Genomic DNA, 18049 nt, shown 5'->3' with positions numbered 1-18049 from the left:
TAAAAGTATGTATCTTAATAAATGTATGATAAATGTTTTCTAATGCACAAATGACATAAACGTACATCTAAGCAAATCAAAATCAAGGTCAAAATGACCATTTGATAATGAGCAAGAGATTCAGAACAATCCCTACGAAACATTGGAAGTGGATAGCCCCATAAACCACCTTCATAAATAGGTTAACTTTAAGGGGCATAACTCTTGATCGAAAATTGGCCGCAACTGATATTAATTGTGTAATGCACCAGTCAACGGTAACCACGGCCCCCAGGTCCGGGGGTATACCGGAGATAGCCCGGGAAATGGGCCGTGTTTTTACCTTCCCGGTGGCCCCGAAGTGCCGGGTGAATGCGGTGGTTTTGTCTTCGCGTCAAATATAGCGGGGAATGGGCCTTACCTATAGGGTCCCTGGAGTGCGGGGCATTTGGCGGGGATTTTACCATCAGTTCGTCCCCGCAGAGCGGTAATTTTACCCGGGCATGGCTGGACCGAAAGTCAAATTCCCCGCTATTCCCCGGACCTGGGGGGAGGCGTGGTTACAGTTGACTGGTGCATAAGGCATTAGTGCCGAATTATTGTGACTTCATTATGACCTGGTTTCGGGGCTATGCTGATTATGATACTTATCCTGACTGTTACATATCCACAGTGTCCAATCTTTACCAGGTGATTATGAAGTGGTGAAACCGTCTCCGTGGCCCAGTGGTTAAGGCTTCCGCCTACGGAGCGGGAGGCCGTGGGTTCGATCCATTACTTTTTTTCTCTTTTATCGAATTAATAAGTAAACTTGGACGGAGATTAATGGCGTAGACTAAGCTTAATTTTCTAAAACAACAGCAAAGTCCAAAATGGGTGACTGAGTATCGGCTTGAGAACTTTGAAAGCCATTTTTACAAAAACAGCGACTGACTACAGTGGAAATAAATAAAGGGATACACTGAAATTATCGTGTTGGATTTAAAAAAATATAAACACAAACTTAAGCGTAGATGGCTATTTATTGCACAATATGGATATTAACAATGTCGACAATCAGGCCCCACTTTCTCGAATCTTGTTAAGCTTAACATACTTAAGTAGCTTATTTCAATAAAAATACTTAAATTGAACTTTGATAAATGAAAAAGTGTTTATTGCGATTATCATAAAGATAATTTCTATCTAAGCATAAAAACTATTATAGAAGTAAATATTGCGCAAATTAATGAAAAACAATAATAGCAAGCTTAGCTTAATCCTGATTTAAAGAACTTAAGAAGTTTCAAGAAATTGGGACCTGGTCAACTAAAACGTAACGCATTTATAAAAAAAATGCAACACACCAACATACAACAGTCAAATTCCCTCCACAGTATCACAGACGCCAAGACAACATCTTAATAATCTCCCACTTATAATTTATAGTGAGGTCAAGACTCGTTAACCATTTGTCTGTAACGCAAGTCTGTTTGCTCATTAAGTGACGTCAATCCCGCACTGTACGATACCTCCTGCCTCCGTTCGATTTCCATTTCGATACTGCTAACGTCACGACCACACCTTCCAGCAATAAACGCCTGAAATGCAAGTATCAGGACTACACATTAAAGCGTGACTTGTACTTCTTTAAGGGACTCGCTCATGGTTTGTAAAATGCATTTTTTACGTGTGTGTTTTTTTTAAATACGAAATAAAGTGTGTCATATCATCCAGGGCCCAATTTCTCGAAACTTCTTAAGTTCTTTATAACAGGATTAAGCTAAGCTTGCTATTTTTGTTTTTCAATAATTTGCGTAAGAATTTTTATACTTTTTAATTAAATAAATCATTTTCCTTTCATAAAAGTTCAATTTAAGGATGTATTTTAGCTGATTGAAATAAGCTACTTAAGCCTGTTAAGCTTAAGAAGTTTTGAGAAATCAGGGCCTGGAGTGTTTAAACTAAGATACTGACGGCTGGAACCCTTCAACAAATGTTGATATATGCACACATATTGTCTTTGAAGTCAACCATTTCCAAAAACGTTCCAAATGTAATTCAGCAAAAGGCTGTAGCGTGATTGGTTGATTGACATTATCCAACCAGGCTGTGGCGGATCCGTGGTCTAGTGGTGACACAATTGATTGTCAATCCAGGGGTCTCAAGTTCGATTCCACACTGCGCAACATTTGTTTGTACTAATCGTCTCCCGGGAGGGATGTTAAATGGGGGTCATATATGACAGTGATATACCCTAGTGTTATTTAAAGAACCAGGATAGCTCTAATCAGGGTTACATTCCAACTACACTATGCTTCAAAAACGTAGAACGACATGAGTTAGGCTAAAACATACTTTATTTTCAGACTACATCTTTTCAATAGAGAAAGCTTTCTCCCACGAAAAAGCATATACCATAGCCGCTCGTGTAAGATAGGTTCATCTCGACCCTCGCGCATAGTGTCTTGCGGAAACTCGGTAAACCTCGTTTCCGCAAAACACCCTACGCTCGGGTCGGAATGAACCTATCTTACACTCTCGGCCATGGAAGATACTTATATTCCGTTAACTATATACTTACAGACCAACCTATTTAACCAAGTATATAACTACTTGACGTACCTTTATTTTCAAAATATTGTCCTGACCTATAGCCTGAAATAAGAAAGGGTCAACTGCAATAAATACAACTTGTACAGATATAGAACAGAACAGATATACAAATAGCTGTTTAAAGGTCATTGATAGTGGTTTCCAATATGTTTATAATAATACGACAATGGTCAATTTCTTGCAACTTTCAAGCAAACATTTTACTAATTAATCTCTGAATTTTAAATACCTGGGTTGAGAGATGAAAATGACGGTGGTCAATCTGGTGACCTTGACAATTAATATGTTGATCTTAAATCAATATCTACCATAAACATATAAAGATCATGACAAACCTCGCTAGCAAGTTTGAGGACCGAAAATCCAAGCGATATCTTTATATTGATCGGACATTTTTTTTTATTGAATTCCACTGTGGCCTTGACCTACTGACCTCCCTTTATCTCAATTGGTACACTAGTTTAATAGATTTGATATTATGTATAAACGTGTCAGTAGAGTATTCTAAAGAGCCCAAACTATGTCAGGACGATCACTTACAATGAACGCAACAAAGCAGCAGTAGGCAGCGAGGACGAGCGCTGTAATAAGGTACACCCACCAGTCGTCACCCGTACCCTGCAACATTAAAAACATTTTTAGTGGTCAACAATATATTTTGTCCAACGAGAAGGCAGTTTTCGTAAGATTTCCAATATATTAATATCAATAAATCTGCAGGTAGCCGTACTTGATTTTAATCAGGTGAAGCGGTAGAAACAAAAAAAACTGCTGATCCAGTTTAGTAGTATATATTGCTTTTATAGACCACTAAAAACTTAACATGTTAATGTGTTCTGAAACAAAACAAATGAAATCAAAATTGATTGGTTTTATGCTACTGTTTTGTATCAAACCATTTATTTTTGTAAGTACAGTAAAATTGCGGTCGCTCGAGGCCGCCTGGGACCGAGCTCAAACCTCGAGTATTTCGAACGACCCAAGTTTCCAACTTAGTCTGTTATGAAATGTCTTACAATGTATTATAAAAGGTAACAGTCGTAATACCGAATGTTTACTTCGGTACGGGTTATGTATCGCTTCATTTTTACTAAAGAGCACATATTATAAGCATTTAGAATAGATTGTAAGACATTCAGTTTTACTGTACGTACTAATAATCGTTAACCATTACTAAATAGCGGCAAAAAAGCAAACAGTAGATTCAGTGGGTTTCATAATAGAAAGGTTGCCAATGGGAGTAAAGCTTTTATTTCGTAAACCGATGTGGGTAGAATCATAGGCATTTACAAACAGTTTGGAACACATCGGCCATTTTCCTTTGTCAGAATTCTTAACATTTAACTACGCTGCAAAAAGATCGCGTAGTAATTTCAATTAAGCAGTTAAACGTGATGACTTTTTGCAAATATACACTTCACTGGGAATCAATTGAACTTATTCGTATAAATTAAGCGTTAAATCACTACAAATAATGAATTTCATAATAATTATTTAACGAACTACTTCAACCAATTCGGGGTTATTTTCGATGGAAAATGACTATCATGACATAAGATAATTATTACAGATATTAATATACGACTTACCACAAATAAGATGACAAGGTAAAAGTTGATAACCATGACAAGAAGAGCCAGACACCACACTATTATAGTCACAATCCTGAAAAACAATAAGCAATCATATGTTGGCATGAATAGTTAAATGCATAGTGAGTTTCCGTATTTTTATGTTATCAAGTCAATAAATGACACTTACTGGCCAATCTTATTCACACACGATAGGAGCACCTCGACTATTTTTCTTCGAAAACATCCCTGGATGTATATGGACGGTTTGCAATGTCAAAAGTCTTTACATTTAACTACGCTGCAAGTAGATCGCGTAGAAAATTTTAATTTAGCAGTTAAGCCTCTGGACTTTCCTTTAATATATCTGTACGATTAGTGCAATATTACAGTTCCCTGGGAATCAATTTGAACTAAGTAAAAAAATACACGTTAAAACACTCAATTTATCAATATAATTATAATCATTTTACGAACTACTTTTGCTATTGCACCGGTTTACATCCGTATGGCGGAGATGACCGAGGTGTTCCGATTGATGCACACAAAGGATCAAATACATAAAAAAAGATATACAGATATGTGTGACCCAGCAAGTTTAAAATTTAAAGACGTACATTCCATTCTTGAAGTCCCCCATAATCCTGGAGCTTGAGGTGAAATGGAGGACGGGTAGAAGGGCGAACGGCAGCTGGACGCTCTGTAGCACATTAAGCCAGTTGTTCATGGCATCCAGATCCTTTGTCGCGATCAGTGCTACTATAATCGTGGGAACCATGGCGATGGAGCGCGTGAGCAACACACGTTTCCACTTGGCCCATTTTATGTTTAAGAAACCCTGAAAAAAATAAATCAAACTATCTGAGTGAAAGGATGTTTTTACCCCTCATAACTAAAGGGTCTCGATCATGGTTTGTTAAATGCTCTTTTAATGGATTTTTTAAGAACGAAAGTGTGGACAATCATTATGAGTCTTAAAACCAAAATTTTGTCTTTTAAGTCAATGATTTCGAAAAGCTTGGTTATAACGCGATTCATAAAAGGCTTTAGCGTGATTGGTTGATTGACATTATCACGTGATGCTACCAATGTATTCAATAAAGGTTAAACTATCCGTCAGTTTATGTACTAGTCCTTGTGGGCGAGTGGATATGGGAATATGGGAATAGTTTTCTATGTTTACCAGTTTGGGTTCGCTCCCTGATAAAACCCGTTTATTACTTTTATTTTGCGATTTCGGTATCAAACAGTAAAAGAATGTTCAGATGCATAACTGGGAAAACTCATTTTGATTCCAAAACATTAGCTAGTCCCTTTAATATTAAAGATTGATGTCGACATCAGGAAGAGTAAATGGAGGAAAAGTGTAAAGAATTTAGGATTCTTTTTTCATGAGAACCATTGTTTTCGATATTTATAAGTATAATTTTTTTTTATACTTATAAATATCGAAAATAATGGTTCTCATGAAGGATACGGTGTTACATTGAAAGAAAACACGGTATTTTTACCTAATAAGGCAATAGTTGATCACTGTAAAAAGTGTAAATTTTAGGACCCACCAGTCATCTAATATCTGTGAGCATTCAGCTATTAATTATACGGTTAAAATCTTGTTATCAGTAATTATTAATATCCATTGATTCGTTATTTAGTAAGTAGATAAGGTTTAAAAAAATATTTTTGTTATACAAGTTTATATACAAGTGTATGTATTCATTTTAAAATACCAGTGTCACTTTAAAGCTGCACTCTCACAGATTGAACGTTTCGATTTTGTTTTAAATATTTTTTTTATCTTGAAACGTGCCAATTTATGCAACCATGCATGGAAACCAGTCATACAAGACTGTTGACAAAAATTAGATCGCAGATTTTTATATTTAAGTTTAAAAAATGATCTTTTATGCATTTTTTCTTAAACCGTTAGTAACGCTTTTAGTCATAAAACATTAGTTTTCGGACTGAAATAGGAAATTCAGACACTTAAGCAAAATTGGCTCGTTCTAAGACAAAATTTATAAAAAAGTTGTCAAAACGGTGAAACTGTGATACAGCAGTTTTAAATAATATTCAGCGTGAAAGTGAAAACCAACCTGCATGACGAACTGACCAGCATATGTCCCCTGTAATGTAAAATAAAAACATAGTGTTAGAAGGATATGATGTTCACAAGCCAAATGGTCTTTTTCACAATCTTCATAACTGTTACAGTACAAACTCATATAACTTTCAAATACCAATTTCATAGTTTCCTTATTTATTGCTAAAATGACTGTTAAAATCGAGCCATACATTGCGGGGACACAATATAGGTTGATACATGTTTTTTTTTCTTAATTTTAATGCATTATTATTATAACTCATTTGACTTTAATGATCAAAACTAAAACAAGCATTTGATTAGTGTACAAATAAATATAAGCGATACTTTGGCACATTTTTAACTGGGGTATTGATGAGGATAATGATGATGATGATGATGTTGCTGCTGCTGCTGCTGATGATGATAATCTGTAATGATGTGGGTCTTACGAGTTTTGCTAGTGACCATCAAAGTTCGGACGTACTTTGGTAACCTACCAAAATATGGGTTAACATACCGTCATTGTGGAACTCTGTCCAGCGGCCAGGATTCCTACTCCCCAGATAATCTTGGTCACCTCACCGTACTTATCATTCAGCCACAGACCCTGAAATAGCCTTTAACTTTATTTATCGTTGAAATGAATCAATAATCTAAATTCCTACCAATAGTTCAATCACAATCACTACAAAGAAAAGGGCACGCACAATTCATATCATGCAATAAATTACTCTGTATAAGGCCCAAATACAATTATCCATCAAATGGTCATGCAAAAAACTCAAACTCTATTTATCGCCCAAACAAAATCTTTGCAAAAAGATGGAAGTCTACTTATCGTCCAGCAAAGAAAACTCAAATTCTACTTATCGCCCAAACAGATCTATGCAATATCAGATTTAAGTCTACTCATAATACAACCACTGACCCTAAAAGCTCAAACTTTACTTATCTTAATTCCACATCATATTAAAAAGACGTTCACATGTAGCTGTACAAGCCTCGATCATTTATATAGTTACCGCTTTACGGAGACTAGCGTCATTAGCGTCCGGTCGGTCGGAGAAGGCGGAGGCGAACACCGACATCACGAACAGGTTGATCACGAACGACACCAGTAGCGCGATCGCTTAAACACAATGTACACGAGGATAATGTAAGCCTTTCCTTCAGTCTCTTTCCTGCGATACTTTTTTGCATAATAAAGTTAATCGTGTTTTGCATTTTACTGATCTTTAATTTAAGCTTATCACACAATAAACCACAAACGACACAATTTAATTCAGGGGAGGATCCAGGATTCGACGGTAGAGGGGGACGTAACTAAGGGGCTTCTTGATTTGTGCCCCTCCCTCAGAAAAGGGTGTTTGGGAGTACCCTCCCAAGAAAATTTGAACAATTTCTGGATCGAATTAGTGCATTTTGGTAAACATGGACGATTTTGTTTTTGTTTGGGGGAGGGAGGGCACCCGGGGAGCACTTGGGGCGCACTCTGGATCCACTAGAGCAATTTGTAATCTTTCGGAGGTGGTTGAAATGGGTGTTTAACCACAAAGGTGAGGGTGATCGATATAAGTAAACTTACCAGATTCGATAGCATAGTACATATTCGCCTCCTTAATGGCACCTTTGCTACGTCTGTCAATTTCGCGGGACTGAAAAGTAAAACGTTTTCACTTTCTATACAAATGCATTGACTTTGATCATGTTCTTTTATGAAGAGTGTAAACGTAAAGTAAGAATGACGTTTTTCAGCGTACAGTCTAAGACGTTGTTTTTAAGGTACATGACCACGGTCCTCTCAAAAAATGTCGGCCCATTGAAAAATAACTTGGTAAAGGTCGTCAATGACTGAACTTGAACGTAGTGGATATTTTTTTTGTAATAATGCAAAATTGTTTTGATTTACAGCGCCCTATAGAGGACACATGCATTTTGGCGCAAACGTTGATAAAACCACCAAACAATATTATTTTTACGGCCTTATTTATAAAAATAAAATAAAAAAGGATTACTTGTAATGCATCATGTAATTTTAATACGGGTTTAGATGTGTATTAACATATAGTTATTTTTTCAAGTTCTATGACCAAAGCGTTTTCTTATGACATATCAGAAACAAATACGAAATTATTTCCTAGTAATTGTTTTATAGCATGATGTCGTCCCCGTCCCCATTGCAGACGTGCAAGTATATATAATGTGGCAAAGTCGCGTACTGAAAACACTGCGAGGTCTATGTTGTTCGGCATAACTGGACTTGAACCTGCACGAGTGTCCTGTGCATGTATATGTTATGTAATATGATGGCGTACCTGAACGAGGGCGCTGTGCAGATAGATGTTGTGCGGCATAATTACGGCTCCCACAATGCCCACCAGTTGTTCCACTTCCGCCTTATTACAATCCTCGCACCATGGTATTGCTAGTCCCTTCATAATTCCCACTTGGCTTGGAGCTACTTTTATATACTATGGACGAAACATGTATGAATTAATATCACTTTATCTACAACAACAATTGCTATAATTTAAACAGTCATAATTATACTACAGTCGAACCCCGTTGGCTCGAACTCGCTTATCTCAAAATCTTCGTTGGCTTGAATTAGATGTAAAGAACCGAGTTATTTATACTGAAGGGAAATAATCCCGCTTGGCTCGAATATTTCGAGGCTCGAGGTATTTTCGTCGGTCCCTGGGAGTTCGAGCCATCGGGGTTCGACTGTACGTTCAAATGTCTCATCATACAAGCGTTATTTTCAGCGTTTAAGAATAACCTTGTAATTTTTTTGCGAGTGCAAATATGAACATTGAATATTTTACAACTGCAGTTCATCGTTTGAAAGCATCATCCCCGAGTTCACTAATGTCTTCTCCTGTTTGTTCACTTTTTTGCTTTATATCGCTGTTGTATCCCAGACCCTAATAGCACAAAAATACTTAAGTCAAATCTCAATCTCAGACTCAACTCATTTTACCAAATAAAAGCATAGTTTTATTCATTTTTGTACGTTTTCATTCTTTTTGAAATCAAAGATTTTTAATTGAATGTGTTGATAAAAATATTGTCAATATTTCAGAAATAAAATAGTTCTAGAGCAAAAAAATGTTCTTGAGTAATTGTTAAAAGATAGTGGATTATTCTCAAACACTATTTTGTCTGTAGAATATTTTCCATTGGAATCTTGATTTAAGGTTTTAATCAACATATTCTATAATAGAATGCGTCTTAAAAGGTGTTAAACATGTAGGACTTTTAATAACTTCTGATGATATATGTGGTAAAATGCGTTGAGATTGAGTTTGAGATTTGACTTAAGTATTTTCGTGATATTGGGTCCAAGACGTACACTATAAGCGGGAAACAATATCGCGAACGTTAGTCACCAACACCCGTAGTTAGCCTTACTGATCAATGTACGGTGAGGAACTCCGAAAGCGATTTATCGGCGTACAGTCGAACCTCGTTGGCTCGAACTCCCATGGACCGGCAAAAATACCTCAGTCCTCGAGAAATTCGAGCCAAGCGGAAACGTTTAAAGATACACTCTTACTCTCAAATAAGATTAGTATTATTGTTTTTGTATTCAAAAGAGGATGAATAATGTCAAAAACAATGGTTTTTATGAAGGTTATCGTGTTTAGTTTGAAAGAAATGAGCATAAAACACAGTATTTCTACCTCATGAGGCTTTGACCACTGTAAATCATTCACCAACCATTTAATATTTTTGCGCTTTCTGCTATTAAGTTAACGGTTACAATCTTGTTATCAGTTAAGTTGATAGTTTCCATAAATGCGTTATTTAGTAATTAGTTTAAGGTTTATCAGTCAAAATTTATTTTTGTTATACATGTGCATGAATTGATTTTGAATAAGAGTGTCACTTTAAGAAAATCATTTATTCAAATGTTCATTCTTCCGAACACTATGTATAGCCACCCGTTTATGTAATTGCAACAAGGTGAGTCAGATCCGGGGTATGCTAGTATGATATACTCACGAGGTACATGAAGGTTATGGCCATGGTGGTGATGAGGGCTCCAAAGAACGCCTCCAGCTTCCGGAGCCCGTAGTTCTCCAGGAACAGGAAGGTGAACGTGTCCGCGCCCGTGATCAGCACGCCTGCCCAGATAGGTATCCTGTAAACAGAACGAGGCACCAGGTAAACAGGAAGTTGAACGTGTCCGTGCAAGTTATCAACACTAACGCCTAGATGGACACTATGTAAAGGTAGGGGAATAACATGTAAACTCAACGGGTCACACTGTACACAGCAAAGGGGCACCATGATTATCGAACAGAGCACAATGTTAATCGAACGGAGCACGATGTTAACCGAACGGGGTACCATGTTAACTGAACAGGGCACCATATTAACCGAGAGGGGCACCACATAAATCGAACTGATCATGATGTAAATCGAAAGGGTCACCATGTAGACTGAGAGGGGTACCATGTAAACCGAACGTGACTAAATAAAAACCGAACGGGGAACCATGTTAACCGAATGGGGCACCATGTAAACCAAATTGGGCACCATGTTAACCAAAAAGGTCACCATGTTAACAGAACGGGGCACCATGTTAACAGAATAGACACCATGGTAACCGCACGGAACACCATATTAACGGAATGGGGAACCACGTGAACCAAATGGGTCACCATGTAAACCGCAAGGAGCACGTGCACCATGTTTACCGAATGTGGCACCATGTAAAGCGAATGAGACGCCTTGTACGGCGCCTTGTTAACCGAATCGGGAACCTTGTAAACCGAACGGAGCACCATGTTAACCGAATGGAAAACCTTGCAAACCGAACGGAGCACCATGTTAACCGAAGGGGAAACCTTGTAAATCGAACGGAGCACCATGTTAACCGAATGGGAACCTTGTAAACCGAACGGAGCACCATGTTAACCGAATGGGGAACCTTGTAAACCGAACGGAGCACCATGTTAACCGAATGGAAAACCTTGCAAACCGAACGGAGCACCATGTTAACCGAAGGGGAAACCTTGTAAATCGAACGGAGCACCATGTTAACCGAATGGGGAACCTTTTAAACTGAACGGAGCACGTTAACCGAGTAGGGAACCTTGGGAAACCTTGTAAACCGAACGGACCACCATGTTGACCGAATGGGAAACCTTGTAAACCGAACGGAGCACCATGTTAACCGAATGGGGAACCTTGTAAACCGAACGGAGCACCATGTTAACCGAATGGGAACCTTGTAAACCGAACGGAGCACCATGTTAACCGAATGGGGAACCTTGTAAACCGAACGGAGCACCATGTTAACCGAATGGGGAACCTTGTAAACCGAACGGAGCACCATGTTAACCGAATAGGGAACCTTGTAAACCGAACGGAGCACCATGTTAACCGAATGGGAAACCATGTAAACCGAACGGAGCACCATGTTAACCGAATGGGAGACCTTGTTAATCGAACGGAGCACCATATTAACCAAATGGGGAACCGTGTAAACCGAACGGGGCACCATGTTAACCGAACGGGACACTATGCAAACCGAATGTGGCACCACGTTAACCGAATTGGGCACCATGCTAACCAAAAAGGTCACCATGTTAACAGAACGGGGCATCATGTTAACACAATAGACACAATGGTAACCGCACGAACGGGGCACAACGTAAACCAAATAGGACACCATGTAAACCACAAGGAGCATGTGCACCATGTTAACCGAATGTGGCACCATGTAAAGCGAATGGGACGCCTCGTACGGCGCCTTGTTAACAGAATGAGACGCCTTGTACGGCGCCTTGTAAACCGAATGGGACGCCTTGTTAACCGCACAGAGCCCCATGTTTACCGAATGGGGCATTATGCAAATCGAACGGAGCCTTGTTAACCGAATCGGGAACCTTGCAAATCGAACGGAGCACCATGTTAACCGAATTGGGAACCCTGTAAACCGAACGGAGCACCATGTTAACCGAACGAAACACCATTATAACCGAATGGGGAACCTTTTAAATCGAACGGAGCACCATGTTAATCGAACGTAGCACCATGTTAACCAATGGGGCACCATGTTAACCGAACGGGGCACCATATGTTAACCGAACGGAGCACCATGTTGACCAATGGCGCACCATTTTAACCGAACGGGACATTATGCAAACCGAACGGGGCACCATACGTTATCCGAATTGGGCACCATATGTAAGCAATATGTGGCACCAAGCGGATAGAACGGTGCACCATGTAGACCAAATCGGGCACCATATAAACCGAACATGACACACTACCGTGTATGTTTTATCCTGTCACCTGCATACAAATCGGTCCAATAACAAGGTGCCGTGTAAACTTTAGTTTATTAGGATAGTAGACCACGTGATGTTTATCTACAGTCAGGTGGTCATGTGACCGCGAAAACGAACTTCTTTTATATATTCTGCAATGTCAGAAGAAAAGCAGAACTGCCGTTTCAGTATCTTATCAATGGACCACTAACAGCCGACCTCAGCAATCACTCGCCCATAAAGTCCCATCATTATGCAAAATAATGACACTGGCAAAACAATCGACCTGAAATCTTCATGAGATGTGAAAATCTTACCCCACCCGCAAATGCTGGAAACTGTGAAACAGCATTCAACGATACTCGTCGATAGTTTATTCCATTTCTGTGGTGAATGACAAAATCTCACTTACAACAGAAATGAATGATCTCTTTGCCGGTGCAGTTATGATCATTCAACACTATCAACATCATTTAAATCCATTTAATATGTTGCGATTGTTTGTAAACACTCGTGATCTTTAATTTTGACCTGTGTACTGTACTCTGACTTGCGGAATAATTGTTACATCATCAGATAATGTTCAGAGACTGATCCATGCTTATGCACGTTTAAAAGTATTTTTATGTTTTGAATTGATATTGACGTATTAAAATGCAATGACTTTGAATATAAACGTACTAAAAAAGTTGAACAGTTTTACGAACTATTTTGGGGGCGATTTAAACATGGATACCGAGTGTGATGACGTCAACAGGGAAAAACAGTTGTCCCCCTTACTTTTAAAGATTCTTATTAATTTTAAGGTTTTATAGCGTTTAATTAAACAAAGTAACAGGATAAATAGAATACTAGGTTAGTGCCGTGGGTGGAGAAAGTTTATCTGGCTCGGCTGCGGATTTTATCGGGTTCGCCTTCGGCTCACCCGATAAATTCCTCCGCCTTGCCAGATAAACTTCCTCCATCCACGGCACTAACCTAGTATTCTCTATATATACAGAACAGAACGCCGTGTAAACAGAACGTGACACATTTTAACAAGACGGGGTACCATGTAAACAAAACGGGGTATCTTGTAAAAAAAACGAGACGGCATGTTATCAGAACGGCCGGTATCGTGTAGACAAAACGGGCACACTGTATACCTGTACCATGTTAATATCACGATAAGCAGATTTACTTTGAACAGATCACATTTCTAAAACTAAAAAGATCCTATTTCGCAAAGCATTATAGACTGCATACATTAAAGATGCACCTTTACTCCCAAATAAAATTTACCACAATTAATCCAGGTGTTTAAATATACAAAAAGGATGAATAAATGTCGCAATCAGTGTTTTATATGGAGAATACCGAGAACAAGTTAAAGGAAAGATGCATAAATCAGACGATAGTAGATCGCAGTATATCTTTTAGCATTCATCGATCATTTAATAGTTTGGCGTATTCACCTATCAAATGCACGGTTACAATCTTGTTATCAGTTATTTATATTTTAATTAATATTTTCCATAAATGCATGATTAAGTAAGTAGTGAAAGGTTTATCAGTCAAAATTGATGTTTGTTATACATGTGTATGTATTGATTTTAAATAAGAGTGTCAGTTTAATTATTTATTCAACGTTTAATATTGAAGAATATATTTGTAGTCAAAATTGTTGACAGACTCACTTGCCGGAGGATAGAAGGTTGATGGCAATACCGGAGCCGATAACCTCTTGGATGTCGCTGCCAATGATGGCAATCTCCATCATGATCCAGAGGGCGTAACGCGGGACACGCGGGTACTCGTGGCGGCACACCTCCGCCAGGTCCAGACCGGTGGTGCAGCCCAGCCGGGCCGACAGCAGCTGTAGCACCAGGCCCAGCACCGTCGACCACATGAGCACCCACAACAGCTGTAACAATCCGTTAGTAGATAATAGTAGATAAGTGTGTGAGTGTGTGTGTGTGGGGGGGGGGGCGGATGGGAGGGGGCTTAGTACAAGATGTTTGATGGTTTATACGTTTTTGCTCGATTGTATCGGCAGCTGAAATCAGATATGAAAACACCTTTTCCTACCTCCATATCCTAGACATGAACCTGAACTGTGTCCTTTTTGAGAGACTATGAGAAAGTTGCCCTGGCGGGGCTCGATCCCACTTCATCTTGGGTGATAGGCGGGCACCTATACCGATAAACCACTCTGGCCTCTATGTTTTATGATTTTTTTGGCTTGGCATTAAGCTGTTTAAACGTTTAATTCTGAAGATGAAGGCTATTCATGGTTTAATGACCATGAGGCGTATCCATTAAGTATTTTAGTGAATAATTGAACAAAGTGATCATGTTCCTATGTTTGACAATGTTTCTTTAAAATCCGCTCTACTTTTTATCGTTTTAACATATGATTTATCCATTTAAAGCATTGTATCTTCATACATACCATGTATATTCGTACATACAGTCTGACCTACCTTATATTTGGCGATGGCACCGGCCTGGAGGTCAGACTCAATATTACCGGGGTCCAGGTAGGCGATGCTCATAAGAAACCCTGGCCCTGTGAACGCCCATAATTTCCGGAAGCTGAAGCCGCCCTGTAAACACATATCGTCTTGATAAAACTGAACCAAAACATAACCTCATTTTGTGACTTTCATGATTTAGAGAATACATAATATCGTCTTGATGAAACTAAACCAAAACATTACCTCATTTCGTGACATCCATGAATAAGAGAACACATAATATCGTCTTGATGAAACTAAACCAAAGCATAACCTAATTTCGAGACTTTCATGAATAAGAGAACACATAAAAAGTTTGCCCTAACGTCTTTTTAATGTTCTAAATAAATGAAGTAGAAGTTAGTACTAGTTAAAGAAATATAACAGTGTGTGTGTAATTCACCAGTCAAATGTAACCACGGCCCACCAGGCCCGGGGGTATACCGGGGATAGCCGGGAAAATGGGCCGTGTTTTTACCTTTCAGGTGGCCCGTAGTGCCGGGTGAATGCGGTGGTTTTGTCTTCGCGAAAAATATAGCGTGGAATGGGCCTAACCTAAGGTCCCTTGGGTGCGAGGGCATTTGGCGGGGATTTTACCATCAGTTCATCCCCACAGGGCGGGGATTTTAGCCGGGGTTGGCTGGACCGAAAGTCAAAGTCCCCTGCTATTGCGCGAACCTGGGGGCCGTGGTTACAATTGACCGGTGCATAACAAAACGTATAAAACCTCACATAAACGCCGGTATCTGGCACTGGTATTTGCCCTCGGGTGATTTCGAAGTTCCCCTCCGGCTTCTCTACCTCAACCTCCTCATTTTCGTTGGCTTTTTCGTCTGGTGGGTCATCATATGTCGCTGTGATATCCATCTGATCAGAAATTATTGTGAAGTTGTGAACTGAAGATATATGTTGATGTAGAATCAACAGTAAGGCAACACGTAAACGTAACTTAAGAAGCAACTAACAATAAATTAACATAAACTGAAAGGTCAGTAGTAGTGCCAAATACAGTAAATGTGGCATAGGAGTAAAGCAGTTACATAAAAAATGGACATAACAGTATTATTGATTATAGCAGTAACAGCAGCAGTGGATACAACAGTCGCAACAACAGCAGTTTATATAGCAGTAACGGCAATAGTGGGTGTACTAGTAACCGAAGCAGTAGATGAAATAGTTATATTAGCAGTGGATGCACCAGTAACCGATGTAGTGGATGTAATATTTATATAAGCAGTGTATGCAGCAACGACAGCAGCAGTGGATGCATTAGTAACCGAAGCAGTGGATGTAGTAGTTATATAAGCTGTGGATGCAGCAACAAAAGCAGTGAATGCATAAGTAACCGAAGCAGTGGATGTAGTAGTTATATAAGCAGTGGATGCAGCAACAACAGCAGTGAATGCATTAGTAACCGAAGCAGTGGATGTAATAGTTATATAAGCAGTGGATGTAGCAACAACAGCAGTGAATGCATTAGTAACCGAAGCAGTGGATGTAGTAGTTATATAAGCAGTGGATGCAGCAACAACAGCAGTGAATGCATTAGTAACCGAAGCAGTGGATGTAGTAGTTATATAAGCAGTGGATGCACCAGTAACCGAGGCAGTTGATGTAATTTTTATTATTATTCAAAGTTCTATTGCATAGCAAATCGTATGTAACTAAGTGATAGTCGTGTTATTTCGATCTGAAAGGCCTTAAATAATTAACTACGATCATCATCAAGTTATCCCTGATTGAGTTACAACTGCACTAAGAATTTGCGCAACATTAAAACAATCGTACCAAATTACATACGACAGTTTCGTACAGTAACTATGTCCTGGCTCTTTCTACAGAAAAGTGTCATATGACCTGTAAATTGATTATTTACATTTAACTTTAAAGCTGCACTCTCACAGATTGAACGTTTTGACAACTTTTTTTATTTTTTGTCTTGGAACGAGCCAATTTTTTTGCGAAAATCCGTAGAAACCAGTTATATATGACTGCTGACAAAAAATAGATTGCCGAGTTTTATATTTAAGTTCAAAAGTTGATGTTTTAGGCATTTTTCTTAAACCGTTAGTAACGGTTTAAGCCATAAAACATTTATTTTCGAATGGAAATATGAACATCTACGATCTTATTTTTTGTCAGCAATCTTATATCATTGGTTTGTAGATATTTACGCAAAAATTTGCTCTTTCCAAGACAAAAAGTAAAAAAGTTGTAAAAATGATATATCTGTGAGAGTGCAGCTTTAAAATCAATTAGATTTTCACGATCTTGCATAACATAGCTATAAATTACCGAAGTTTAAACAAGTCAAAAAATGTGTCAAAATCGTCGCCAAAATCGTGACAGTGAGAGCTATGTTTAGAATTATATAAACCTTTTAGTCTACCCGATGTATATCCTCAGTCCTCAATGTCTATTAACGACGATTAATGAATAACGTAAAATTCACAAAACATTTATAAATTCCGCCTTGTAAACACTTCGATATGCTTATAATTTATAAATCAGGAAATGATTCATTGATTCCTACCTCTTTATAAACCAATTGTGTGTATCATATGAAGCTATGATCACTTACCATAATAGGTCAAGTCCAATGTACGTATTCGCATAGAGTGTTTACATACATATGTATACACTGACTGAAAAAGAAACCTACTCACTAAGTATCCTATCGTAAGTAGCTGATAGGGGTAAATATATTAATTTCGAAAAGGCATAAACATTGTATTGAAAAAACACAGTCTCGCGTAACAACGTGCTAACGAGAGCGACTGATTGTAATAACTGGTTTCACAATCGCTTAACATTATATTGCAAAGAAGGTTAAACTAAAATATTATCCTTTTTAAACAATTTGTGTAATGATTAATGATGTAAATAATAATTTATTGATTATTGAACATTTTAATGTAGTAATTTTGGTCGATGCTTGCTTTGACAAGCGGAAAGAAATTGACTAGCTGTTAGTTGTTACCATTTTCTTATTGTGAAGACAAATTCCCCAAAATAAGCTTTCAAAGGCATTCAAATACCTTA

At 38.4% G+C, this 18049-nt stretch overlaps 1 protein-coding gene across 6 annotated transcripts; it reads right to left on the bottom strand.

The window, feature by feature from the left end:
• Positions 1-982: 982 nt before the first annotated feature.
• LOC128218841 (natural resistance-associated macrophage protein 2-like) lies at positions 983-17726 on the bottom strand. Of its 6 annotated transcripts, none has more exons than XM_052926568.1 (15): positions 17589-17726; positions 15740-15874; positions 14975-15097; positions 14189-14415; positions 10237-10375; positions 8547-8702; positions 7817-7886; positions 7254-7360; positions 6749-6838; positions 6242-6271; positions 4763-4983; positions 4164-4239; positions 3115-3192; positions 2584-2616; positions 983-1559 (listed from the first exon to the last, which is right to left on the bottom strand). In XM_052926568.1, exons 1-15 carry the CDS (start codon positions 17589-17591, stop codon positions 1413-1415), a joined length of 1635 nt encoding a protein of 544 aa, XP_052782528.1. In that variant the 5' UTR covers positions 17592-17726; the 3' UTR covers positions 983-1412. The 6 variants fall into 6 exon arrangements, with proteins under 6 accessions (XP_052782528.1, XP_052782527.1, XP_052782532.1 ...); XM_052926567.1 differs by having other exon boundaries at positions 15740-15903; positions 17589-17655; XM_052926572.1 differs by lacking the exon at positions 17589-17726 and adding an exon at positions 17541-17578.
• Between the last annotated feature and the right edge of the window lie 323 nt (positions 17727-18049).

Source organism: Mya arenaria, chromosome 15 (assembly GCF_026914265.1).
Source record: "Mya arenaria isolate MELC-2E11 chromosome 15, ASM2691426v1".
NCBI lineage: Eukaryota > Metazoa > Mollusca > Bivalvia > Myida > Myidae > Mya > Mya arenaria.
The sequence above is the reverse complement of the archived record's forward strand: the minus strand, read 5'-3'. Positions and strand labels throughout refer to the sequence as shown.